The sequence below is a fragment of the Bombus huntii genome, chromosome 1, assembly GCF_024542735.1.
Source record: "Bombus huntii isolate Logan2020A chromosome 1, iyBomHunt1.1, whole genome shotgun sequence".
Lineage (NCBI taxonomy): Eukaryota > Metazoa > Arthropoda > Insecta > Hymenoptera > Apidae > Bombus > Bombus huntii.
The window spans coordinates 8,628,575-8,656,085 of NC_066238.1; the positions used below are offsets into that span (position 1 = coordinate 8,628,575).

At 45.9% G+C, this 27,511-nt stretch overlaps 1 protein-coding gene across 1 annotated transcript in view; it reads right to left on the minus strand.

The window, feature by feature from the left end:
- Window positions 1-22,052: 22,052 nt before the first annotated feature.
- LOC126867844 (ankyrin repeat domain-containing protein SOWAHB-like) overlaps window positions 22,053-27,511 on the minus strand; it is a 68,622-nt gene continuing 63,163 nt past the window's right edge. The window contains exon 7 of the mRNA XM_050622844.1: window positions 22,053-22,843. Within this exon, the coding sequence (XP_050478801.1) occupies window positions 22,787-22,843 (57 nt within the window). The 3' untranslated portion in view covers window positions 22,053-22,786. The remainder of the gene's footprint in view (window positions 22,844-27,511) is intronic.

Consider the following 27,511-nt stretch of genomic DNA (forward strand, 5'->3'; position numbering starts at 1 on the left):
GTTGCGTCTATGCCCGCCGTGTATCGGCTAGAGCTTCGATCGGATCTATTAGTCACGAATTCCCCTTTCTACGACGGAACTCGCCGCATTGACGCCAGTGTCGAAGCTGTCTGAATCGACTGATCGCGGATGAGAAGCGCGGACAATACACAGAACTATTCCTATACCTCGACAACAGGGTTGTATGATACCACAGGCAGAGATAGTGTCAACAGGCTATTTAATTGTTAAAAGAGATTCGTTGTATTTTTTAGGCGATTAAGACGTGTCGTAGCAAAGAGTAAAGCTAATTTAGTTAACTGTAGCGAAAGAAATTAAAAAATAATGCGATATAAGGAATATTGTAATTAATTTTTTTACTAGTCTAAGGATCACGAGCATAAAATAACTGGATCGTATAAGCCGTAAGCGAAAGGAGTACCGACACGATTAATTGGCGCTGTATATTTGGCGAGATTGAAGAAAAACGGACTGGGGGACGATATTTCTTCCTCGCACCGAGGTGCTCGTTACACGGCCGAGTACGGGTGTTGTTGCGTCGCGGTCCTCTCGTGGCTGTTGTTCGCTCGGTGAATGCGGGGGAAACGTCCGGGTAAGAGTGTTTTATTTCCTGCAATTGCGTCAAGGAGGTGTGTTGCCGGCAGTCCCGTAAAAAGAAGAACAAACGCCGCGTAGCGTGCCACTAGGAACTTTCGCGGCCCGCGCCAAGGATATACAGGATGCAGGAGGTGTCATTAGCATAGCGCGGAAGAGCCGTGCTTTATGATTTATTCGGCCCCTTCTTGTTAGACCGTTCTTTTCACTCGTAATTCCAGCTGCACGCCAAGTAAACACGACCCAGGCCACAATCCGTAGCTATGTAGATTCATGGAGCAGATGCAGAAAAAAGGAAATTCACTTTTGTCCGTTCATATATCTGAGAAATCTCTGCGTTTCGCTCGTATCTGGATATATTCTGACGAGCTAAGGTGATATTTAACGCCGTTTAGCTCTAGGTGTTTACGCCGCTGTCCGATTCAATCGATCTCTTGCATGCATACGAATGATTAATAACTCTGAAACTAATATTCGTTATCAAAAGCATTCGCAATGGCAGCGATCTCGGCTTCGGTTCAAACGACGAACAATAGGAGGCAATGTAACCAGTCTGAATGCGTTGTAGACAAATATAGTTTAAGATACATACATTTTTACGAAGATCGAATAACGTTCATCTATTATGACCGATATAGCTATTGTATTGTAACGAATAAAAGAAATCGTATACAAAGATTATCAAGGAATTTCTTACATGTATATCAGTAGATATTCATGAAAATGATCATACATCATTCCTTATGACTTGGTTACCAATTAAAAGATATTAGAACAATCTGTAGCAACGATTCGAACGTAACTAGATACATGTTTTGAAATGTTTTCAACAACATCCGCAACAGCTCCTGGCAAACCGTTCACCTCGGACCGAAGGAACGATACGCACTGATTGCTGAAAATGGGACACTCGATTGTTCAACAGCTCCCGCTGGCCACTCCGGACCGATACCAGCGTTCTCTTTTACATCGCGATCACAATGTTATCCAGCGCCATCGAGCCTGCAATTTCAATCCGTCGGCGCGATTGAAACACTGCTTCCTAGATCAAGGAAATAATAAGAACCGTACAACGCCGGATCGTGCAAACGAGGTGTAACCGAAATCACTTGAGGCATCCGCTCAAACGAGCTGTGACTGCACTACGAGATTTTTATCCCGCTCCCGACTCTTTAATTCCCCCATCGATCGCCGGTCGAGATAGCGCGATACTGCTTCTTGCTATTATTCTCGCTATAATATTCAATCCTAAGAACAACGCACTTAGCCTAGTTTGGATGATTTATCCATCGATCCTGGCGTACGAATTTCGCTTTATTTTAACGATTATGCTGGAAGCATCAACGTTTTAAAGAATGAAAAAGAATTGCCAAAATATCCAAGTTCATTTTGTAATTTCTCAGTATTGTTCACAGTCCTCCCAAGGAATAAACGATCATCTTCTGGAAATTCGGGAAGGGAAAGTTATATCATTCTGAAAAATATCAGAAAAAGCTGTCGAGTAAGTCTTAACTAATTGGTAGAGGAAACTGACTCGACCATCGACCAAAAAAAGCTATCAACATCCGTTACGCAATTAAGCAAGCGTATAAGGAGAAGCACAATTGCAGGTAGAAATCGTTGCTTGGCAGTGTCCTCGGTGTGTCGCAGGTGGCTTCTTTGAGCCGCGACGCGACAAGGTATCGCCATCAGCCACGTCCATTAACTTGAAAACGTTGACTCGCTTCGACGAGCATCGACCGGCAACGATTTCGCCAAATGGATGACTAGAGAGCAAATATGGAAATTGTAGAGTGTCTTACACGTGCAACCGTGGGAGACCGGAAGTCGAGGATCGGTACTGTTTGTCGCAGGAAGATGCTCGCTGTTCTGGATACTGGCTGACCTATTTGCGGTGTCAGGAACAACCTGTTTCTAGGCCTTCACCATCTACTATATTCCTAACTGATCGAGCCGATAAATATTAAGGATGCAAGTAACGATCTATTGAAATGTGACATCCATTTCGAATCACCTCGCCTATATGAGGTAGGAGGAGAATAGCAGGTTTAAAATTCAGAAATTCTTTCGCAATTTTTAAACCAGAGCTATAAAATTAAATCCAAACATATATTACGATTCCACTAAACGAAAACATAGGTAACTAACCATTAGCCTTAACACTGACATTAAAAACTATCGACTACACCAGGGTATGTTGTTAATCTCCAATCGAGTTCCACAGGAAATAGAGCCTGATAGTCTGGCAACGAGCCGAGATTCTTCTAGGACGAGTATCGATATCCGCAGCGAATCCTGGTGTCTAGTGGTTTGCTGGATAACGTGGCGCGTACCTGGCGGAGGTACGATCGCCGCGTACGTCCTCTTCGAGCGGAGTTTAAACGATTAACGCGAGCGGTTTGCCGCGAATAATCGATGTCCCCGATGTCCTCGGGCGTACGGCAAAGTTCTCGGATCCAGCGCGGTATTTCACAGGGGATTACGCGGCTTACGTTTTCGTTCGATCGGCCACCGCTCCACCTCTTTCGCTGTCAGGAATTATCGGCCGCGTGCTGATTATATTTCCCTTCAGTCCCATCGTTTCCCTTCGTTTCCCTCGTTAATTCCCTCGGTAGAGAAATTCTTTTTCTTCCACTGTTTTGTGTTCCGTTTTGTGTAAACGTACGACGTCGTTGTTATCGCGTCGAAGTTCAGTGAATCTATTTTTGATCGGTTTTTTTATCAGGTTTGGGAAATATAGTTGGGTTTTTTCAAACGAATCGCTTTGTACTTTCATCGACCACGCGTCTGCTGGATGACAGATAACCGGCCGCGATCAGATCGAATATCAAGCGACGCGATAGCAGTGGAAATCCTCGATACAGAGTGCTGCACTTGAAAGCGAACCAGTCTCTCTTTAGAATTGTTCTCGATTAGCAAGCTTTCGATAAACGAAGTTGAAATCATCGTATAGGTATAGATATATCTTCGTGATAGTATTGCCACATTCATGACGGAAGATGCATTAACGATAAGTCGGTGTAAGAGAAATTATTATCGCGCAATTGAACGATATTTATGAACGTATTTGACAACTTCTTTAAGAATAGCGATCGTTGGTCGTTTGTCCATAAAGTGGTGAAACAACACCAACATTTAAAAACCAGCTTGAACCTCGAGAACACTGATCGTAGTTGTCTAATTTTGGCCCGATTCTCCATCGCGTCGAAACGTTTCCTTTAAAGCATCTTCGCTCGTGTTGTCACCAACAGGAATCGTCGACGCTAAGAAAGACGCATCGCGCGACGATCAATCGTCCTTCACGAATTCCTCAGCCGATGCCAAGTAAGGTGGTACGTTATTAATCAAACTCGGAACAACGAAGATGGCGATTTATTCGAAACGTGTAGATTTGGCGAAAATACTTGTTCACGAACGAATACCAAGCTTGAAAAAGCTGTTGGCTACGGTACTTGAAGAGGAGGTCAACGATCGAGGAAAATCGAACGTTGCTCGATCGCAGATGCGGAATTTCTCTAGCGTCTCGACGAGAGTTTCACGAGGTTGTGGTGCAAGGGTAAGCCGCTTTGCGAACGAGCGGAATCGCGCACAGACGAAGGAGGAAGGGAGTAAGCGATTAGGTAAACCCAGGATTAGTTGGACGGCTGGTGCTCCCTTCGTTTCGGATCGGATCCTGCCTCCACCTCCGCGACACCACACCTCCTATTGGCCTAGGAGAGTGAGTTCGATTGCCGCCACTAATAATGCTACCCCCGATTTACATGATTGGATTGGCGTGGCGAAACTGAAACTGCCGCCTGCCACCGGCGTCCTATCCTTGTATCGGCATGCAAATGCTGGAAATTAGCTGGATCCTGGACAGAGGATCGAACGACGCGTAGACCTCGTAGAAGAACCGAATTATGCCTGGTGTTCGCCCGGGTCAAATGATCTACGACGTCGTTTTCCGTGGAATCGGTAATTTGCCATGTTCGTAAAATGGATATTGAATATGCGATTCGTGACAAGCAGACAAATCAGGGGAGCGATCGGATTTCGTTTAAGAAGTGGATCGAGGTCGTAGTAGTAAATGGGATGAACAAGTCATTTTTTATGGACTCGACGTAAATACGATCCATTAACATCGTGAAACGGACTTATGGAAATTTTCAATGTTTGCAACATTAGCACTCTATCAGCAGAATGATCAATTATTAATTTAAGTATTCAACTAGAAACCTATGCTTCATTCGCGTAAAGTACGATCGGCTCTCTTAGACATATGTTACACTATCCTGACCATGCATCATCTCTGTGAGCAAACTCCTCCGGCCATCACTTGACGGGCCGATAAAAATGATTTCGCGTGTCCACGGATTCTCGTGCAAAAGCCAGGCCTTTGTTTCGTTCCCGGTGCTCGTATATATTTCTATTTCCCAGTACGCGGCGTGGTCGATGATCTAGAGGCGACGCGATCCCGGAAAAATACACCGGGAGATCCAGCGCGTCGGAATGATATTGAATCGTTCCCTCGTGTCGGACGTCGGGCCAACCACCAATATATTTCATAGACGGATACAACAAAAGGACACGGTTTCCTCGGAGAGGCTTCTCGGAGAGATTAGTATGCTCGTATCTGCATGCCGCAAGATCGTATCTTCCGCGAGCGCGGTCCTTTGTGGGTTTTTGTTTGCGTTGCGTACGTATTTATGTGAGCGTCCTCATCCTCTTTCTTTCCTCCTCCGCCGCCACCATCGCTGTCGTAGCTCTTCCCGTAGTTCTTCTTCTTCTTGTCCTTCTTCTTCATCTTTCTTCGCTGTTCCTTCGTGCCATAACCGCGAGGACGCGTCCCTCCTCAGGAACGCTTCGAATGATTTGCTTTGTCTTCTTCTCGATTTCTCAGACTGATAAAAAGACGCTTCATTGGAAAATAAGCGTATGTGTAAATACGAGTTGGAAAGTAACGAAGTATTAAGGGAATCTTACTGCGATGAAAAATTATAGCCTGAAAATTGGAATTCCAATGCAAAGTCCTAAAAATGGTTGAGAAGTAATTTCAGCGAAGTCGAGCGAAGTAATTCGTTTTATACGGTTGGTGGTGCGATCATAGATCAAGAGACATCGCGGCACAAATTTTAATTGAAAACCGTCCAACGCTGGCAATTAGAAGAAGCCGGCGGCGCCGCAAACGGTGGAATTTAGGGGCAGCAACGGTGCCCGGACATCCGTCGCCTTGGCGCAGCCCTAATCTCTCCTGTGTACCAATTACCTCGTCCATTTTGGCTGCAGTTCATGCAAATTGGATTTCGGTTGCAGAAGGCAGAGAGGAAGAGGGCCCTTACTCGACCACGGAGACAGGGCTTTGTCGTCGTTCAAGCGAACCGTGAGGATAAATGTCGCGCGCGCCCGGAAACAGACCCCTTCAGCCCAAAGATGGTCCAACGATCCCAAAAGATAACGATCAAGCACAATCGGTGTGCACAGTTTTCAGGGAAAGTTAAACCGACGATCGTGCAACGATCCCTCTTCCAGCAGGAACGAAGATCGGTATCCATGTCACTGAAGAGGCAATCTACGACAATGAGGCCGATTCTCGACAATCGGAACCATTTTTCCTGACCAGTCAGCGATCTATAACCATAGAACCATAAGGAAGACCACCGAAAGAAAGGTAAAATGGCTAGATCGCAACCAAAGAAAGATAAACGTTTCATCGATTGTTTGAAAATCGAAAGCAGAACGATTACAAGATACCGGTCTAATCCAACCGAGGGTACTCGACTCGTACCAGTTTCCTTTTGGATCGATCAAACTTTCCTCCGTGGGTAAGTAAACCGTGTACGTGTTGGTGAATTCGTCCATGGACGAAAGAGAAACGCGTCTAAGTTTTATAATACTTAATCTGGTTGGGAGATGGAAATATCTTTTTCTTTTTTTCGAATGACGACCAAGAGAAATTCCCGACCTTCCAGGTGGACAAACGGAGGAACAAAAGGAAAGAACGTGGCTCGACATTTAGGAGAGTCCAAGGGTGATCGTGGTGCATGGTAATGCGGGTTGCCGCGCTCACCATGGGAAACGTCGATGATCGTTCGTCTTGCTGGGAAAGGAAAAGAACCATTATGTAAAGATGAACTTTTTGTGGCAATCTTTGCGTCAATTAAATTACCGCGATGCGTCCGGGCCCTGAGGTTCGATCGAGCCTACGCGCGGTAAAGTGCATCGTGCGAGTGAGAATCGTTCCCACGAGAAACGTATTAAAAGATATAGGCGCCCTCGCTCGAGAAAAGTAAATTGGTGGCTGTAATGTAACGCGCGCGAGCGCACGCTCGGCGAAATAACGCGCGGGTAATTTGTGATCGAAAAATTGCGGAAAATATCCCCACCAGGAAAAGTTTACAGATTACAGCGTATATGCACATGCCAGATGACTCTTATAAAAGGACCCATTATATCCACGAAGTAGCCGTGAAGTTTAACGTCAGAAAAGTTGCAGCTACATGCTTTTAGCCATGAAATAAAATTCAAGGTAAACCTGTCTGTTTTAACCCTGTGGAGGTCGCAGACTTAAAAATTTCAACATAAGTCATGGTGTCTCTAAGAGATCCAATGCCTTTAATAACGAACTTTAAAACTGTTTCCCTGTAAGATACAGGAAATGTAACTTTATCTGTTGTTTCTCTATAGCCTTCGCTTTAAAAGAATCTATTACCATGAAATTAAAATATAAAAAACTTATTTCTATTGACAGTAAACTTCTCTGGTTTTCCAGAAACTTTCATAAAAATCCGCCCCCTAAAACATGAAACTTTTAAATTTCCGAAACGAACCACGATCATTCTACGTTAATAAACTTCAGGGGAGGTCGTGGGTCGTTAATATTCTCGAGTCATCGTACAAGATTCGGAAGTGCGAGCCGGGCGGGCAGTAAGTCGCGCGACCGGTGGCTGCATACGAAAGGGAGGTCCGTGAGTCAAAACTCGAAAAGCCAGGAAATCGATTGTATCACCGAGGGTACACTTTCGCCTGGAGGCAATCGGAGACGCGTCGTTTTTAACGAAGAAGCTCCGTGAATCACGTCGGTTGATTAGTAGTCGGTCGCCATACAGTTCCGTGTCGGCCAGCAAGATGACGAGGCTGATGACGCGCGATCGAACACCACGTTCTCTTCTTCTCCGCTCGCAGGAGAGAAGCGCGCGCCGTGAATTCTATTATTTAGACGCGGCCTGACACAGGTGGGCGCAGCAGTCGCATACGCAACCGCGCCGTTTAAACGCAATTACCTTGCTGCCGTGCAGACGTGCGTGAAATATCAATTTTACCCGTCTGCCCGCCGCTTGTCACCCAAGGGAAGAACCGCGCTATGGAGCGGACGTTTCTTGCCGCGAGACCGCAACACCCGGGCGGAAAAACGCTCTAGCCGCGATTTTTCGTGTCGCAGGTAGATTCTTCAGCGTTTACGGGATGGAATAGAAACGTGAAACGATTTGAAGGGAAATTCTTGAGGCAGTTTAAATTTGAAGAGTGGGTCTCTGGCAATGTTCAATTTATACAAACTATGTGGGAGATATTTGCGGGATCGATTCTAAACATCGAAATTGAGAAAAAGTTCACGTACAGAAACGTCGTTTGATGCTTACTTTTCAAGTTACAAACGATTTTACTTTGCGCTAGAAATATGTTTCATGTCAATCGATTCCTGTGTCATTTATCTTGTAGCGAAAATATCAGTCACATATTTTGTGACAGCTTGTATACTTGAAAACATGGAACACAAATGGTTGTGGTTTTTGGGACTTCTCGGTTTCAATAGGGATGACAGCCTTGTCAAAACTCGAGCTTCTTATACGTGTTAGCATAGAGGAGGTGAAGGTATTTCTTAGAACGGAACGCCTATCGATGCTCCATTTTCAAATGTAGACGTTTGTATATCCTCGAACCGATGTAATTGTTCGATATTCTTTATACGCTGCTGAACGTCTGCTCGAATATTTACGACTCATAAAACGGCATAAAAAGCATGGCCTACCAACCTACGCAAATCCATTCCGGTACACCTCACCCAACGTAGCCTTGGGCCAGTATCCTCACTCACCACGAGCAAAAAGACATCTCGCGTTCATCCGTTTAAATTAATCAAACGCTATCCTCCGGCTTGCATAAGTTGCACGGTAGTCGCGGGTCGTCGAAACGCTAATCTCGCGGTAATTTCCAAGACTACCGGTAAGCTCGAGAGCGTTTAGAATCGACGTGCGTCCAGCAATCGAAGGTCCGGTGAAAGAGGCGGTGGGGTAGGGGAAAAGAAGGAAGATAGGAGGACGGCGGTGCACGCGGAAGAACGCGAAGCAAAGAAGCGTGGCGTGGGGCTATCGAGGGCGTGGGTTAGGGGTTTGTGTGCAACAGCACAGCCGCGGCGAGGGGTCAGCTACAGATTTTTGCGGGCAGCTCAAGCGGCGTTGGGCAGCTGGCGTGCGGTCAGCCGCTCCAGCCGCAGCGTTGCGTCGGTCGTGCATCACTGGCCACCGTATTAACCCCAAGCCCCGACGTACTCGGCCAGCACCACAGGCCGCAGAGTCCGCGGATCCATGGTGCCCCATGCCCGTCCTCCGCGTTCCATGCGTTCTCCTTCTCGTTCGATTTCTCGTTTGCCTTCTCTTTCCATCTATCTGCGCTACCACTGCCGCCACCACCATATCGGCCATAATTGTTCACGGTTCCTCGCGCTCCACCAGGACCGCCTCTCCCTCTCTCCTATAGCCTCGTTCATTTTCTCGTTCTCTGTTTCTCATGGAACGTTTGTATTATAGCTGGCCATTCGATGCGCTTTCCTCCTCGTGTTGTTAGGCAACGAACGTTTAGCGCCGATACGGGAAAACGGTCCGGTGGTAAATGGCTAGGTATTTAATGCGGCCAGCGCAATACCGGCACCGCGATTCGGCTGCCTCCGATATTCTGCGGTTTCGATCGTTTTTGCTGGATATACCGATCTCCAACGAACCACCTGCCCTCCGGCCACCCACGCTTGGCGAATTATTGGCTGGCTTGCGAAGATTGCTCGCTGATTTATTCCTTTCTCGGGAGTTGTTATTTACAAAGATCCTAATGAATGATACTACTCCGTTACGAGAAGAAATCGTAAGTCTTAGAATTTTACAGTTACTTTCACGCAATCCAGAAAATCTCTCGCAATAATTAATCTTGGTTCACGATTAGTACAGATTTATCGCAAGAAGCTGACATAAATAATCGTAAATTCCTGGCGACTCCATAAACAAATCCTCGATCTTCTTCCCAGCGACTACAGGACAAATGAAATTTAGTCGAGTAACGTTACTCGAGCAAAGTGCTTGTTAACAACGACCGAATGCTTTTGAAGAGTGATCGTTGCGAACTACGTGATCAGCCATGCTGCGACGGCTAGGCGCGAGCGAACGTTCGAAATAATAAATCACATACAGACGAGACGTTTCCAAATGCATGCGTGTCGCTATACAAGCAATATCCCTGATAATGACAGGTTACGCGCGACGATACACGAACTTCAGTGTACCCGGCTACCAGGAAATGTCCCGCGAAGTTAAGTACCGTGGAACAAGTCCGGTCGTTTGCTCCGTTATTAGTAGCGGCGGTGGGACGCGCGCGTAGAAGCTTGATCGAACCCAGTCTCCCGGTATAACACGAAACGAAAGATACGCTGCCGGGAATGCTGGTAAATTGAGCGTCGTCACTTTCATCTCGAAACGTGTAATCATTCCTCCGTTCGGTACCCGGCAAATGGAGTCGTCGACAGCTTCGTTTAATTTCATTTAATTTCTTTTACATCGTCCTTCCTGGTATTCGAAATTGCCTTCCCGACCGTTGCTTAATGCAATGTTATTTATCTCAACGTAACAAGGTCCTTGGTGTTTAACTAATATGTATTTTTTACCGATACAGCCAAATCGATCATAAAAAAGTACAAAAATGTAAAAGGAAATATCCGGCTCTCCAATTAAGTCATGTTATAAATATAATGTAATCGTACAAAATTTCAGAGGAAAGTATTATAATGTCCAAGTGAAAATACCATCCAGCCTTCTGGATAGTTTGCTCAGCGCGTGAAGTTGACACTATGGGCGATAGTATCAGAATGCTGATGCGAACGGTGATGAACTTCCGTATTTTTGCATATTTTGCATATTTTTCATTCTTTTTATTCTTTTGTTCTTCAACCCTATCTAATCTAGAGCTACCAGTCTGGTAACACCATGTACTTTTGAACGAAACTACAAATCAAACGCCACATGCCTCGTTCTAAATTCCCAAAGCCATCAGAAGCGAGATGATTCCCCTGCTTCCGGTAATTAGGAAGCAATACATTTCGATGGAATGGCTTTCGGCGGGGATTTAGGTGGATACGCAACGAAATCGGTAATGATAAGTGTGGTTCACGGATTGGAAGAGTTTTCGTTGGTTCTAGAGGATGATTGAGAGGCAGAGCACGGTCGATCGCGATTCACGGCGTACAGGTGGCTGGTAACGTCGAGGTACCGGGCAATCGATCGACGAGTAGCAGCCGACATCCGAGGGCGGGAGAGAACAGCTAGCACGAGCTCATATTCCACATAATGAGGGCGGCAGCAACATCAGACAAGCCGACACGGCCGCGTAATTGAAACCTACCGGAGCTAACCCTTGCTTCCCCCGATTCCCGTAAAAACGGAACTGCTCCGCGGGAAATCGGAACCGAAGTTTAACGCGCGTTCATCCCGCCACGCGAAATCCACTTGGATTTACGCGATCCTATCACGTATACGGCATGATCGTGTGTACGATCATTTACGATCGATAAATTCGCCCTTGATCACTGGTAATTGGACAATTTTACAGGGAGATCGGGAAACGCCGAAACGATCCAGCTGCGCGAACTCGCGTTCCAAGATTTTACTTATACGCGTGGGGTAATTTTGGTAATTCGCGTTGACGATCCTGTACGATCGTTAGTTTCGATGTGTGCGAGACATTAGAAGTCGTTGAGGGTAACGTTAAGGACGGGTAATAAGTCCGTCGTGTATAGATGTTAACGATCCTTCGAAAAAAATTAAGCAAATGGATATTTCATTTGATCTTATCGGGCAATCTTAATCAACGCTGCACTGTCATACAAAATATCGAATACTTGGAAAAAGTTATTTAGATGTATCAGGTGTATCGCTCGATCCTCGTGACGTATACATTCATTTCAAACGCATCAATTGCACACTGTAAACTAAAACAACACACGGATGGTAATATAATGTTCAATTAGATACTTACATACTGTGATGATCCATCGGAGCACGTGAGTAGACGTCCATAGCGGCGCGGCGGGGCGTGGAACAGCGTGAAACAGAAAACGCAACGACATTAATACGCAATCATCATCAAGAGACATCGAGTCCCTATTTATCTAAAAGAGACGTTCGCGTAATCTATTTGCGTAGTTGCGATTAAACGTTGCGCGGCGGGGATCTATGTCGTTAGCCGATGTTACGAGGGTGCGAGGGGGTGAAAGAGGTGCTGTCGCAGAGTGGAATAATAATCAAGAATACAGTCGGACGATCGTTGACAGCCAGCAATCAAGTTACGCCGAGCTGGCAATCGCGTATCGGCCTGCAAATACGATATAACTGTTATTAACGTCGTTTTTTACGACGAGCATGATAGCGTAGCTGCCATGCACGAAATCGTCGAGGAACAATCGCGTGGAAAACGTTCGAGGGAATTTCCAAGGCAAAGCAGAGAAGCGTGCGACGCCGTGCACGAGACCATTCCGCCTCGATCCGTCATGATCAACCGACACCTGTGATTTAATTGTCACTCAGCTGACCCCGCGACGACATAGAGAAACTTCAGGATCGGGCCAGGCCACGGTAAGTTATTTTCGACCGGGTTTCGTGGTTTTTAAGGTCCGATATGGAAAGAGGTTTCCTTGTTCCGTTTCGTGTAACGATGATGCATCGGTGGGGCAATTATTTTTAATTTCTTCTAGAAATTTTTCGGATAAGAAGAACGGAGGTTGGAAATACTATCGATGTTACGAATGTGGAGTGTCTATCGGTGGTAGAGTCATTTGTGCTATTGCGAAAAGATGAATAATTCAAACACGTATCTCCTGTTACTTAAAATATCGTTTAAACGAACAGTATTCTCCATTAACGTGTATAGATACATCGAGAGAAGGGAAGAGACGGATATTTATGAAAATAAAATTTCTCTTTTTAGATGAAGAGACGAGAAAATAGTTAATCATTTCACTGAGGATCTATATTCGTCTCCGATAGGACGAGGAGATATTCGAAACGGTCGATCTCATTGTGAAACGACGCGAGTTTCGCGAATCTCGCCGGGTAACCGGCACGATATCCAGTCTGGCAATTATAAAACTGCTGTCGACTACCACCGCCACCGCGAACACATGTCGAGCCGCTGCCACCCCTGGTCGACGTTCTTCGACGTTGACACGGGAGCAAACGCATGCACGCACGCACGAACCAACGGGCGCGCGCGTATACCAACGCCCCCGTGCACCCACCGACTATGTGCACACTCGTCCATTTCTGCCCGCATACACGTCTGCGTGCGTCGCAAGTTCTGAATAATTTGACATGTTGTCGTACACGTTATTATTCAGATAGACGTAGAGATACCACGAGTCGAGCGGACCTCCGACTTCTCAGCGGCAAATCCAGTCCTCAGATACTCCCTGTTTCTTCAATCGTTGGCTTTGAAAGCTAAATTAAATACTATAAATTTTGCATACATAATTATACGTTTTCTTTGATGCACGGCATACTAATTGCTTAAGATATCAAAGATTGGATAAGAAGGAATTTGTAGAAAGAAATCAAAGATGATATTTCAAATGGAATGATATTTCAGATGGTATCTGGAATTAAAATCATCAGAAATTCGCGATATTATTCCCTGTGGATCGTCTTTGAGTTAAAAATTAATCTCCGATAGATTCAGAAATTTTTATTTTAAACGTATACGAATTTCGAAGATCCAAAATTCAAATTGTCCAAAAATTAGAAATTCAAAGAGTAAGAATAATCGCTAGCCTACACAACAATTGTAGGCGTGAGTCAAGAGTCACATAACGTCGACTGAAAGAAGTCGATGTCTATCTGAACTACTGCCGCGAAATGAGACAAAGTTACCGGACGATATCGAGCAGCGATCGAAAGGATCCATTCACCGGCGTTGTATACGATCGATCGAAAAGTCATGATAGTCGTGGGTTTCTCTGTCGAGATTGACATTTAGATTATGCAGCGTACGGATTGTCATGCGGATAGCGGAGCTCCCTAATAGGCTCTATTAGCATGAAACGGTGTAATCGGCTCGCGTTCGCATGCTCACGATGGAAAAAGCAATGCGGGTTCTCTTCTCTCTCATTATGCGCGCGGATCGCGACGCGTCGTTAGAACGATACAGCTGGTAATGCGGCAAACGTCTTCGGGAAGACGCGCATAATAAAGCGGCAGCGCACCTGCGACGTTCCGTCTAATTATTCGACCAGTTTTTTAAGTCGCGGCGATTTATATCGAGCAATTAGCCCCGGCTGTAGCGCTAATTGGAGTGAGAGACCGAGGATACGTGAGCTGGACTACGGGACCGATAAACACCGACTATCTCGTTAGTACTTCGCGTGGGGTCCGGTGCACTTTCGTCGCCACGATCCCACGACGAGACTTTTCGAACACGGGGACCTCGTTTAATTTAACTGAAAATCCTGCCAGTTTTACGGGCAACTACCCTGCGTGAATAGCGACTAGTGAACGAATCGGATTACGAACCTGATTAATTTAGTTCTACACGTTTAACTTTTTGTTCGTCAATCGAACGAACAAAGTAAACAAATGTAAAATGAAAATAATGGCTGAACGTGTGCGAGAAAATGAAGAAATGTTGAAAGGGGAGGAAATTGGAAATTCAGATTGGAAACGCGACGAAGCCAGGTTCTCGAAGGGAGTGAATAAGGCGAGGGAAGAAAATCCGTATTTATCGTGTGAAGACATAAATTAAAATACTCTAGAGAACTGGCAGTGGTATCCATCAATGTCTGGTAGGTAGAGAAGGGAGGCGCGAGGATGCCTCGTCATTAAGCGGCAATGGGCCACTTTTCGGAGAACTCACTGTGCCAGAAACGGGCAATTTACTCGCCGCGGACGAAACTGCCTCTAAACATCTTACATCGAACTGTTCGAGCCGTTTTCTCGCTCTGTAGACTACTCGTTAAACGTTCTTATCGATTCCACGCTGGACGACCGACTCGGTGATTCGTTGTATTTCAGATGCAAAACGATTTTAGGTATTTCGGATGCTACTTGAAAAGGCGCTTTTCAGTTCGAATTACAGGATCCACGGAGATTTACGATTTCATTGGTCGCGTTAAAAATAAACCTCAAATTTCGTCTTTCGAGTTAAACTCGTATCTCGATCGTATCTCCAATCTCCACGCAATAATCCAGAAAGAAACGACACGAAAGTACGTGAACGACAGGCCATATCCGCGGCATCGAACTTCCGTCGCAACCCGGGCGATCTACACCAATATCGATCCCTATATCTTCCACATCCACTCGAACTGTCTTATCTATTCCCACAGATGATGGAATCTTTAGAACCTCGAGCGCAACGCGATATGTATATCAGAGGAAGGCGCACGACGTCGGTCTCAAAACGCAGCTGCTGGTGTTGTCCATCGGTATCATCGACGTTTCGAGGATCAGCTACATGTATACCCGTATGCATATGCATGAACGCGTAAGAAAGCAAAGGAAAGAAAAGGGGGCAGCATAGAGGGGTCCAGTTTCGCGGCAGTGCACTGAGATCTCCCGTGGCAGATATAGCACCGGCCCCTAAACATCCACCATTATATTAAATTGTGTATATTTCCCTTCATAATTACTCGAATTATACGCATTATGTAAATCGGTATGTTAATGCACTGCCTCCACCCTCCTGCAGCCCCTCTTCCGCCCCTCTTTTACGCAGCTCTTCCTCCCGCGGTTCTCGCATCGCTCTTGACCGCCACGCCACCGGAGGATTACAGCAATTTCGTTTAAGCGCGCGCTAAATGTTACTTTATGCGCTTTTTATTCAGCCGGCATCCGGTCGCGCGGAATACGTGCGCTGCACCCTGGTCCGGCCAGCCTTTCTAGATCGTGCCCCGTTTGAAGCACGTTTTATTTACATAATATTTCGCGAAAGATCAGTATCAAAGAGTGTAATGCCTTTTTACAAGGATCTGCGTTAAAATTAAAACCCATAGACATGGTCGTCGTCTACTTTAACATATGAAACAGCGTTACGAACGATCGACTTTCGAAAAAATTCAATTTCTCGAACGAAAAGGATATCTGAGCGAAGGTAAGTAACTCGTAACTCGCCAAATTCGAATTTCAAATTTTTGTATCGATTTCCTTATCCGATTATTTACCGCGAGAGAAATTTCTTTTTTTTTTCTGAGTCTTTTGTGTTAGTCGACGTAGCTACTCTACATAATTTTTTGCGAGATCGGTATCAGAACAGAGATTGGGCTCTTTAATGAGGGCGGTCGGCAAAAATTAGGAATCCGAAATAGCTATTTGCGCGCCACGAGGAATGGCTCGACCATGAAAGGTATCAACCGGCGATGCACAGATAAGTGGGATCTCTGTTATTAGCGATAGGCATCGATTCATAAAGCAAATCGACAGCCAGCAAAGGTGCTCGGAGGAGCGCCAAAGTCAATTCACGCGGTACGTACTCCGTGTTTTCGGCAACTTTAGCACCGTCTCCGTGTTAATACTCTCGATAATTTCGTGTAAACACGATACGACGGTGTCATATTTCATATTTTCCATGTAATATCCCGAGCTTTCGTCCGCTCGTGTTTTAAACGTACGAGTGTAGCGAGCCACGGTTTCGAACATGCTGATGTTTTTTCATGAAGTAAGTACTTTTGTAAATGAGGCCATAAAGATCTTATGTACAACGTCGTCTTTCGATCTTACCTGTCCCCTTTCGCAAATTGTATCGCAAAAAGACGAAATAGAATTGAACGAAATAAGATGTTATTCCCCTGAGAAACGACTACTCGTGAAACATAATTTGAGAATAAAAGCTTTCAAATGACAACATTCCACAAACTGAGAACCGAAAGCTACGCGATCTGATTCGAATTTCTATGAAACGAGCATACGCATAAAGCATTCCACGAACATTGATCGATGTGATCGTGAACACGTCGGAGAAGCGTTCGATTGACACGTCAGGAGGTACGAGGCGAATGAAGTCTGTAGGCGAATCAAAGAACGATATTATTAACGACGAAGTTCTCGTTTTTCGGTAGGAGGCCACAGACCGATTACCAAGTAATTCGTGGCCTCATTACCGACGCCAATTATCGAATGGACGTTTCGATCGGCCGCGGTGGCAAACGATCCCTGGCGACTCTCAATCAACTTGGACGGCGAACGAAGGACGTTGGACGCTGATCGACGACCAACCGGATGACGATCGACTGCAATTTCGATGATGATACGGAATTATCCAGCGCAAAGGGATCATCGAAGCCCAAAGAACGAAGCCAGTCGACCGACTCCCTCGAGGATGCTCCTTCGTGGATCTCTCTTTCGCACCCTCCGACTCCGTTAACAATGTTTTTCGCATGCTCTTCTCCTTCCTCGCGATACAAATAGAGCAGTGTGTGCGCGCGAGGCTTTATTACACGCGCAGTCGGGGTAGAAGGACGATCACGGATCCGCGGGCGAACTTCGTTACGGACCTGTGTGATTTTCCATGCAAATTGAGTTGTTCGCCTGTCATTATGCTAATAAAAATAATGACGCGTCGCGTATGTACGAGTAATGCAGCTGCTGTAATGAACCACGGTGTATATCGGCGTCGGAGGTCCTCGCACCGTTCGAAGCGTGACACCGCGACATTTCTTCGCTTTCCGACAAACAGCTGGCCAACCGAGAAAGTATTCGCACGGCCACAGATTACCCCGGTTACCACACACGTGCATATCTTCATCCGATGTCTTATCTAATAGTAAATCAGTTTAAACGACGAGGGAAGTGGATGAACGACATCTGTCTCGTTAATTGCCGCAAGAAATGTCGCAGCGCGGATGTCCGTGCGTGCATTTTTAATAATAAGTTACGATTACAGAAGTATACGGAGTTTCTTTGGAAGAAAGGAAAGTGAAATCGTGATCGATGAATTAATCGAAAATAATAACCAGATAAGATGATGGTAATTATTATGGAAGTTCGATCGTTACGATTTTTTTCGTGAACTCCGTACGTCGAAAATATTAACAAGTTCGTAAGCCTGTTTTTCCAGGTACGTATGTAGAACAAGGGAGAACTTTTATCGCGGTAAATATATCCCTTCGTGCGTTTACGCTTGAAATTGCGCGAAAACTACTTGCTTGTAGTACACGCACATGTTAATTGCTATTTAAATTTCTGCGGCAGTAAAAGCTTCTTTATGAATCGCATTCTGTGAGTTTAATTAGAACATCCCTACAAACTGATAATTGTGAAAAAAGAAAGAAAAAGAGAGAAACGTTTTCCTCTTTCTAAATGGCTACAGTTACACCAACAACATCATTTCTGTACTTATCAAATTCCTATCAAATGTTCTCACTTCTAACGAGTAGGGGAGACTGACATAATGCCAGTATTATGTATTATTACAAAGCAAAATGACTAAGTAGTACAATTTTACGTTTCACAATACTCTTCCCTGTCTACTCCCACTTCCTATCTCCCACGAACAAAGATCCAAACGTTTGTATCCACCATTCGTCAAGGATAAAATTCCATCATGGATTCAACCGGATCATTCAAATCGATTGCGCGTTTCAGATCTATCCGCGAACGACGAGCAAGTAGGAGAACATCGATGGTTCGTTTCTCACAAGGTGTCAGTCGTCACCCGGCGCTACATCGTGGGAGTGATTGCGGAAACGTCTGACGGCGATGCCGCCGCGTTACATGCGTGCATAATGCATATCGCGTGACTCCGTCACGGATCCGGACAGTTACAACGTGTACACGCGTAACAATATCGCGTATCGGGAGAATCTCTTTCTGCCGCCTCCCTTTTCTCTCTCCTGCTCTGGCTGCCGACGTCTGGCATTTTAATCGAAGCTGCGAGGGAGAAATGGGTTGCCGGCGAAACGCGTATCCTCGCGGCCGGGGCAGCGTAACGATCGTGTTATAAAATAAAGGCCATCCGCCCTTTCGTGCCGTCCCGATCGCTCCACAGTCCCATGATTTTTCCTCGAACCGCGTCATCCATCGCGGAAACCCGCCATAATTAGAGACGCGTCGCGATTACGTTATCGATCAAAGAATCTGCGTTAATAACGAGACCGGATTTGTTTTAGTTGGTATCTTTTAACGGAACTCGTTTCCAACCGATCGCCCATCAACAGCGAGGCGGAAGAGCTTGTAAGCCAACGTAGACACGCGTTTCCTATATTCGGAAGGCGTGACATGTCATGTACAAAGAATTCGCTCGATTCTTCCGTTTCACAAGATACGCGAAACATGCGGCAACAACGTTATGAATACAGTTTGATACATTGCAGCAATTGGTAAAGCGATCGCTAATTGCGTAATGAATTTTTCAACGTTATTCGCCTTGCTTGTTAGTCAACGCTAATTAAAGCCTCTCGTTGTTAAATCTACAATGAGCCAGTAGGGCTCGAGGAGCAGCCAAGGTCGTGAGATCTCGCAAGGAAAAACGAATTCTATTTAAAGACAGAGAAGGAAGATATTGGTGGGGAGTAGATTAATTGCAAATTCAACGTAACGCGATACACGATGGCGGCGCGAGCGGAAAAACTGCGGCAGTTGGCTAGGCACGCCCGCTGTTTTACGAGCTGCGGGTTCAGCACGTCGGCCAATTACACCTTCCACGGTTAGGCGGTTCCTTCGTCTTAACGGGCAGTTAGTGCCAACATAAATGTCCCTGCTGCACGCTTTTAATTGCCCCCTTATAGCGCCGCTCGCGATACACCGTGGCGGTGCGGCGTTGGAAAAAAGGCAAGGTCACGTCGCGATCCGGAGGCCAAGGCGTATATACGCAAGACCGGTGATTCTTGTTTTACAAATTGCTCGGAACGCGATTATGCGTTACGTGAGAAAGCGAGTCGATCGTTCGACGAATATAACATCCTCTAAATTTTATAATTCCAACCAGTCGAACACGTTAAATGTAATAGCGTGTTCGTGTAATCTGTCATTCCTAAAATATTGTAATCTATACGTATACCTATATTCACTCTCACTGTACAACTTGTAATAACTCTAATTATTTCCTGATACGTTCAACAACTTTCCTTACTAGTCATGTAACCAACTTCCAACATCGTCCTTATTTTTCGATAAGCCCAAAATTTCCTCCAATACATTTGTTGCTCTGGTTGCAGCGCCTACGCCTTTTATTTCTGTGCCATTACGAAGATCGATGAAGTTGACAAAGAATCCTTCCCGAGCGAAGTGATCGATCAACCACCGTGATCTTTACGCCTCGGTATCACGCCTATGGAACCTGACCAGACGCTTCTCAGCGACGAATAAAAGGAAACCTAACTGAGACGTCGACCTGGCTCATTAACATCCCCGGTGAACACGCGTTCCTCGCGGATTCGCGATCGCGACAATATATTTTAATTAACGATTACGCCGTAAATATCGTTTATCGGTGTCGTAAGTCAGCCGGCGGATATAACATTCGTTTTCGGAGCCAGGGATCGCGTGGGTGTGACATCGTGCGTGGACCGGTCAGCGAGAGCAGACAGGCTCAGGTGGCCCCGGTCGATAATTCCTCGCCCCGAAATAGGAATACTTGAAATTCGGTTATTAATTTCGTTTGGGGGCCCGACGGGGCGCTGGCGACCCCCTCGTGCGTGTCAGCCGGGGTTGGCCCTTCCTGCCTCGCCCTTGGGACTCCCTTGAGACAATGGACGCCTGCGGTGCCCGATGTCTCCGACGACGTCTCGGAACCCCCGTCGTGGCACGCATGCCCGCCGTTTTACTGCTATAGAGACGTCAGATATCCGTCCCGTCATTTCGTATTCGTGGCCTCGAGGTCCGGGTCCCCTGGATTTTTCGTGTCCGCGCGCGAAACTGGGACCGTTACCGATCGTAGGATCTTTCGCAAAATTTGCTACTTTAGCAAACAGTTCGAGCTTCGTGTTAGCAATTTTCGAGATTCTTAACATGTGTGACACGTTCGAGTATCTTTTTGAATATAACTGATAAAGAGATAAAAATATTTAAACGTGAATGGACGCAGCGAGCAAAATACTTTTCTCTTGGAATCTGGAAGGCAACGTACGATGGGATACGAACGAGTAGAAATCTGTCGAAAGGCACGTTGGTGGGGAGAATTTCGGAATCGTCGTCGGCTGGAGAATCACGAGTGTTTCATTATGCAATCGGGATCGATAATCTGGCGCAACTCCGAGTCTCCGTCGATAGAGATCTACCGCTTAATTGAGACCTAACCGCGGGCCTCGATCCCGCGATTATGCCGTCGTTGCCGTATGAGAAAAGACACGCGTGCCCTCGCTCGGTTTTACCCGTTCGCCCAGACGAGATCGAGACCGCGTCTCGACACAAGGCTCGGCGACTCGACTCGTAGCCGGAGAGTGGAGCGGCGGACATCGAGAGACCGTACGAAAAAGGAGCTCGCTGGATTTATCGTGATGCATCGGGATACTGACAAGAACAGCTGTGCTCGGCCGAGCTCTCGCAGCGGGAACGGATCCGCCGCGGGAAACAAACGTACGATAACGATCCCCGTGTTTTGCGCCGCGTATGATGTTATTGTCGCGATTGATCGCAATTTTCAGCTGAGAACGCGCTGCTGATTTATCGTGACTGTGCCACAGATAGCGAGCTAGTAACGCGACGTGTAGAGCGAAGCGGCACACGCGAAGAGGAGACGCCTTGCAAACGATCGCGTGTCCGCTTCATCTTCTTCTTTCGCGTTTCTTCGCGAAGAAATCGGCAAACTCGCGGGAAAAAGTTTCTCGATAAATTACTCGTCGCTCCCTCGCCCCAGGGATTATTATTACTAAATAATTAGTTGTTCGTTCTTTCTGGGTCGATTTCTGATACGCCTTGGTATGGTACGCTCGTTACGCGATCATAGAATTCAATAACTGGTGCCGTTCACGCGATGCCATCCGCGGGCGTCTTTGACCGTTCGCACGAAAATCATCGATTCGTGCCGGTAAATGCTCTTTTTGCCGCGTTTTTGTTTGTTCACCGTTGCGAGTTGGAACAAACTGTTCGTTTGCGAGATAGCGAACCGGTACGTGCGTTTGCATGCCTGGGAGGAAGGCGCGACGCTTAATGACGCACCTCGAACGAGGTCGAGGCGCATCGATAACGTGCAATTTTCAATGTAAGAATTTGTATGCTACTTACGCCCTGAATTCCAAGTCAGTATCCATGGTAGTCAGTTCCATCGTGCACGAAGTTGCAGAGATTGTCGGTAAGACGGATATGAAACAATGTAAAAATTAAAGAAATTCCGTTTGGAGGATCTAGTTTCGAACTACGTATGGATCTTATTCTAGATTATAGTCGTACTGCGATTATAATTTGAAAAAAAAATTCGCCATCGATAACGTACGTTAGAAAATATTGTTAAAAAGTAAGTGTGAAAACGCGTTGGTTTTGTTATTCGCCGTTACAGTATCTCGTCGTCTTTCTACAAGAAACTTCTGACTGAGTGGACCGAGTAGAGAACTCAATCAAGCGTCTCTCTAGATCAAAAAATCTGGGAAAAAGCACTTGCAAGCGTAGAAGTTCGTGTCAAGGAATGCAACGTCAGGCAAGCGTAACTCTTACCGGACGACAAAGTGTTGATTAGAAATTCATCGTTCTTTTCTGTGGAAGCGGAGGCAAGAAAGAGAGTCGTCGGCGCGGCGTGTCGGTAACCGTGAAACACCGAATTTTCGAAGCTGCCGGTTCGTTCTACTTTTTACCCGCCACCCAGACCGATCGAACGAACAGTTCGCGGTGCGGGTCGCAATAAGCGAAACGCGATACGCGCGAGACTTTTTTCAGGGTCTCTGGCCGAATCGATCACGGTCGGTCGTCGCGACGGGAAAGAAACCCGTTCGTTCGTGCTAACTGCCGGTGAGCAGCGGCTTCGTTCGTTCGTTCGGCCGCTACTTTGCAACATTTCGTGATACGTAATAACAACCCATACTTACGGACGTTGGATCCTGGATGGTCGAGATGTATCCCGGTCGGCGTATGGAACAGAAAAAAATGCATGGGATACCCCGATTAAAAAAAGGAAATGAAAAAAGAGAGAAAAATAAAAGAGAAGAAAGGAAGAAGAAACACGCGGTGCTGTTACTCGAAAATCAAACGGTGGTGGTCGCGAACCGTTTAATTTTCAATTTCGCGGATCGATCTCACCGCCTCCGTCCCTCGATTCCTTTCGACCCGCTTTCCATCGTTCGTTCCTTATTATCGTCGGTGAAACGCGACCGATTAGGTCGATCGGCGGCGGCTCGTCAGCCAAGTGAGTACACGATCGGCGAAACGATCGATCGATAGGGAGGAGACGACGAGGGGCGTTTATGCAGGAATAATAATTGGATTGTAATCGTCGGTGGGACGGAAGCACCGCTTTTCTGCCCCCGTGCTACGTGCATAATGACCGCGCACCAGTTTCAAAGTATAAAGACGTTCAGTCCCCATCGACAATTTGTTATGCATACCTCGCATGGACGAAAATTGCGTTTAATTCGCCGCTGCTTACGCGTTCCATCCATTCCGGCACTCGAGACTCAGTCTACCAGCCACCATCGAGCTACAGGGCAAGATGGTGAATAGAGGGGACGCATAAATGTAGATGTTCCATTTAAAAAGCCATTTTCGCGTGTTTAGCATAATACGTAATCGCGCGAATCGGTCGCTCGTCGAATTATTCCCAATCCCGTCCGAGGCGCGGCTGCGTCGCGTCCATCGAGTCGTTAACCATCTCCGACCATCTTCTCGTCGGCGAAAAAACCCTTGTTCGGGATCGGTTCTGAACCGCGTTCCCAGAACAATTTATATACCTTATCGAAAACCAGCTCGCGCCAAGAATATGATCGATCTCCCCCCGATTCCCATCCCAAAAATCCCTTCGGCCATCGATCTTTGATAAATTATTAAAGTCGAGGTATCGTTCGTCAAGGAAGATATCGTGTTGCAGACGAGATCCGACGCAAGAATTGTACGGGAACACTAGTATCGGGGAATAATTATACGAAATTTGTTGTAAATCGTTCGAGTAATTGATCGAGCACAAATGGCGAGTAATAAAGTTTAACGAGCATGGGATTTGCATTGTTTGTTCGTTAATTGGTATTGTTTTAACTGTTTGCGGTGCCCTGTCGAATTTGATCTGATGTTTTAAAGAAGAAATATCCTCTGGTATTTTAACCATTCGAAACACAAATTTCATAGAGCACGAAATATAAAATGTTCGTCAAATTTAATTGCAGGCTCGATTCATTGCGAAACTTACGTTACTCCAAAGGAAACGGGTATGTACGCAATTCTTACCGTGACAGTGACCGCTGAAACCACTCAAAACAGGCTCACAATTCGTGGAAAACACGGTTTCGATCGGACTTAAACGAGAACACGCGAGCGAACTCATTCCGGCCGGAGATCCGTTTGTTTATAAACCCTCAAAATGTTCTGCGGCCATGCGTTTTCGGTGACACAGAGTTTCGTGGACGAGGAAACGAGTTGCGGTTTCCCGACTCGGCCACGTCGAGCGACTCCTGTTCCGTTTAAATATTCCATCGTGGAACCAGTACCAGCACCCGAGGACCCTGTTTCCGCGCGTTTCAATCGGCTCGCCGGTAAACGTCCGCGTAATTCGTAACGACCCTGCCTCGCCATTCCAATCCCTTTACTCTTCCCTGACAGTTTTACCACTTTTCGACAATTCCGCTCTTCAGGAAAAAAATCGCCTCCTCGTTCGCTTCGGAATCCTCCAGTGGGCGCCGTGAATTTTATTACCCTGCCGCTACACGCGCCGTTCGAAAGTCCCAGCTGGAGTTATATCGTTGCGGTTGTTGTCGTTGCATTTTTATTTTTTTCTCCAACTTCCTCTTTTAACGATGTAGCTGCTACAGAAAACTTTTTCTAGACACGCGACGCGATTTTAAAAATTTCCGCGTTTCAATCAGCGCTTCCAGCATCAACACATCGCGCGTGCATACCTATCTATATTTCAAAAGTAACGCGACTCGAACAAGTTTCTCAAACTATTTGGAAGATTACGCAAGCTTATTTATCGTTCTTCTAACGGAGAATTGAATTATTGTGAGTCACGGCACTTTTGAAATACACGTGCGATATTTAGAAGATAAATTGGAGGCAACACTAAGGACGACCGTAAATGCGGCTGCCATTTGATAGGCTAGATAGGTAGATTGTCAAGTTGCTCGATCAATATAGTTTCCCAAGCTATTTCGATAAATTGTATATAGCAAGACTCGTTAATCCATTTAGATATCCTAGATACTATAGAAACTGTGCATTTTTCTAGCGTCAGTGACAAGCGTCTTAGACAGAACCAATCATTCCGTGCTTCTTATTACAACTCTCGTAACAAGCTCTACTCGCGAACAAATTACACGAGCCTTTGCAACATTTCAACATGATTAAAACTCACCAGCAACCTGTCAGTCAAAGCTAAACGACGAACTAGCAGCTTCACACGAACTGCCAGAACCGGATGCCGAGGATAGCCGACAACGAGAGCGTTTGCACGACTTTATAAAGGGTGGTGGGTCCGCGTGAATCGAGCGAGAGTGCGAGGTAGGGCAGAGGCAGGTGAAGGAAGGTGGATGGCGGTTTGCCGCAAGATCGGGCCTACTCCCAACGGAATTTTAACTTTTAATAATAAAGCGAGGGAGTTTCGTGTTGTTAGGTTATGATAGGCGGCCAGGAGGAATTGGTGGAGGTGAATTGAAGGTGGTAGGAAGCTCCGTTTGTCCTCGTTCCTCTTGACGAAGGGAAACCGCAGCACAGGCACCGCCGACACCGCGTAATTGGCCGGCTCTCACTTTCCGCTCGTCCGATTGATTATTATTTTTGTGCGGCCTGACCTCGCTGACCTCCGTGCTCGATCGCTCGTCCGCTGATCGCCCGATCTCATCATTAAGGGGACCCCGAAACCTTTTACCGGTGGACAGCATTTCCTCCACGCACCAATTATTATCGAATTACTCCTTGGGAACGCGTGACCGTCCAACGATCTCGCGATGCGCGTCGTGTCGCCCTTTAACGTCCTTATTATCGTAAAGCAGTGCAATAGAATTTATATCGTTATATTTATTATAAGTGATTTATATTTTATAAGTTATATTTATATCGCGATAAATTCAACGCTTTGTAATTGGGAATTCAGTGGTTCGAATTAGTATTTATTTTCATTTTAAGATCTTTTGTTCTTAATATTAGGAGTATCGACCTGTAACGCTAGTAGTGCTGATAAAAGTTGATATTAATTTTTTCCAGAACACTTACATTCTTTTAGTAACTGTAGTAACAAAACGTTACCTAATGTTTATTTGTTTCGAGTGGTAAAACTTGCTTGTAATTTTCCACGAATTAAAGTATTTACGAGTTATTATATTAAACGTAATATTTCACACGGGATCTATCACCGATTTGTTGCATGCAAATGTCAGCATCGGAAAGATCGGGGTTCCCCAAAGTTCGAGCGGCGCGCACCTTTAAAGAAACCTCTCACGCGCGTAACATACTCGGACATAAAAGAACTTATTCGCCGGTTGGCCGGTGGCTGGTTATTATCTTTATATAGCCCGACCCAGCTGACCTTAATGCACCGATCGCTGCCGCTCTTTCGATCGTGCTATTAAACCGCTTGAACTTATGGACAAAGGTTGTGGCTGTGAGTAATCGAGAAATCTGACGAAAACCGAGGATCCCACTCACAGGACGTAATAATTCGACTGGAGCTCGTTCAAACAAATTAATATTCCTTTCTTGCGATCGTCGAGGATCGAGGGGATACCCGTGTGAGCTACTCGGAATTAGGGAGAGGCTCTCGAAAGGAAGGGAAAACAGGAAAGCTCGTGCATACGCTAATCGGAAAGCTTTGCAACCGGAAGTGGCAATAATCGAGGGAAGCGGTCGTAAATGGCACGCCTCCTCTTTTTCACGCTACCAAGTGCAGGATAATTCGATTCACGTGGGAGGACTCCAGTAACGAGCTAAGCGAACCCTGTTAACTTCTTTCTAGGAGAAATAAAAAGTCAACGGGACGAGAACGCGAGATTCCAGTCCGAGAACTTCCTCCATCGTTCGCGCCAAATGATAATTGCGTTTTCTGCAGACGTTAACGCGGCGACGACACGCGTTTCTACGGAAACTTTATTCGGATTGCTGGGTTTAGAAAACGGAGGAATATTTGTAGCTATAATTTCTTCAACAGTTAGTAGCATCCCTTTCTTCCTAAAATCGTAAAATCTATACTGGTTCATGAAAGTATTCCATCACCTGCCGTAAAAAATTTGTACCAACGATTAATAAGATTTCCAAATGAAAATCAGGAAGAGCGTTGATCTTCTGCAATATGGATTTAGTAAGAAACGTATGTAAATTGCTATTGCTACACAAATTCTCGAACAAACCTGAGGTGTTAGGAAATTTACAAGAAAGCATCTGGCGGACATGCAACGTAGACAGATCGATATCCCGGCATCCGATAAGCGAGAATTTATCGCGTGGATCTAGCGCGAGGACGTGCTCCTTGTGGACCTCGAGTCCTAAGCACGGCCGTTTAAAGTAAATTATTCCAAATAAATGAGCGCGTATCCCTCGAGTGTCTACATCCCGGAGACATTCGTTTACTC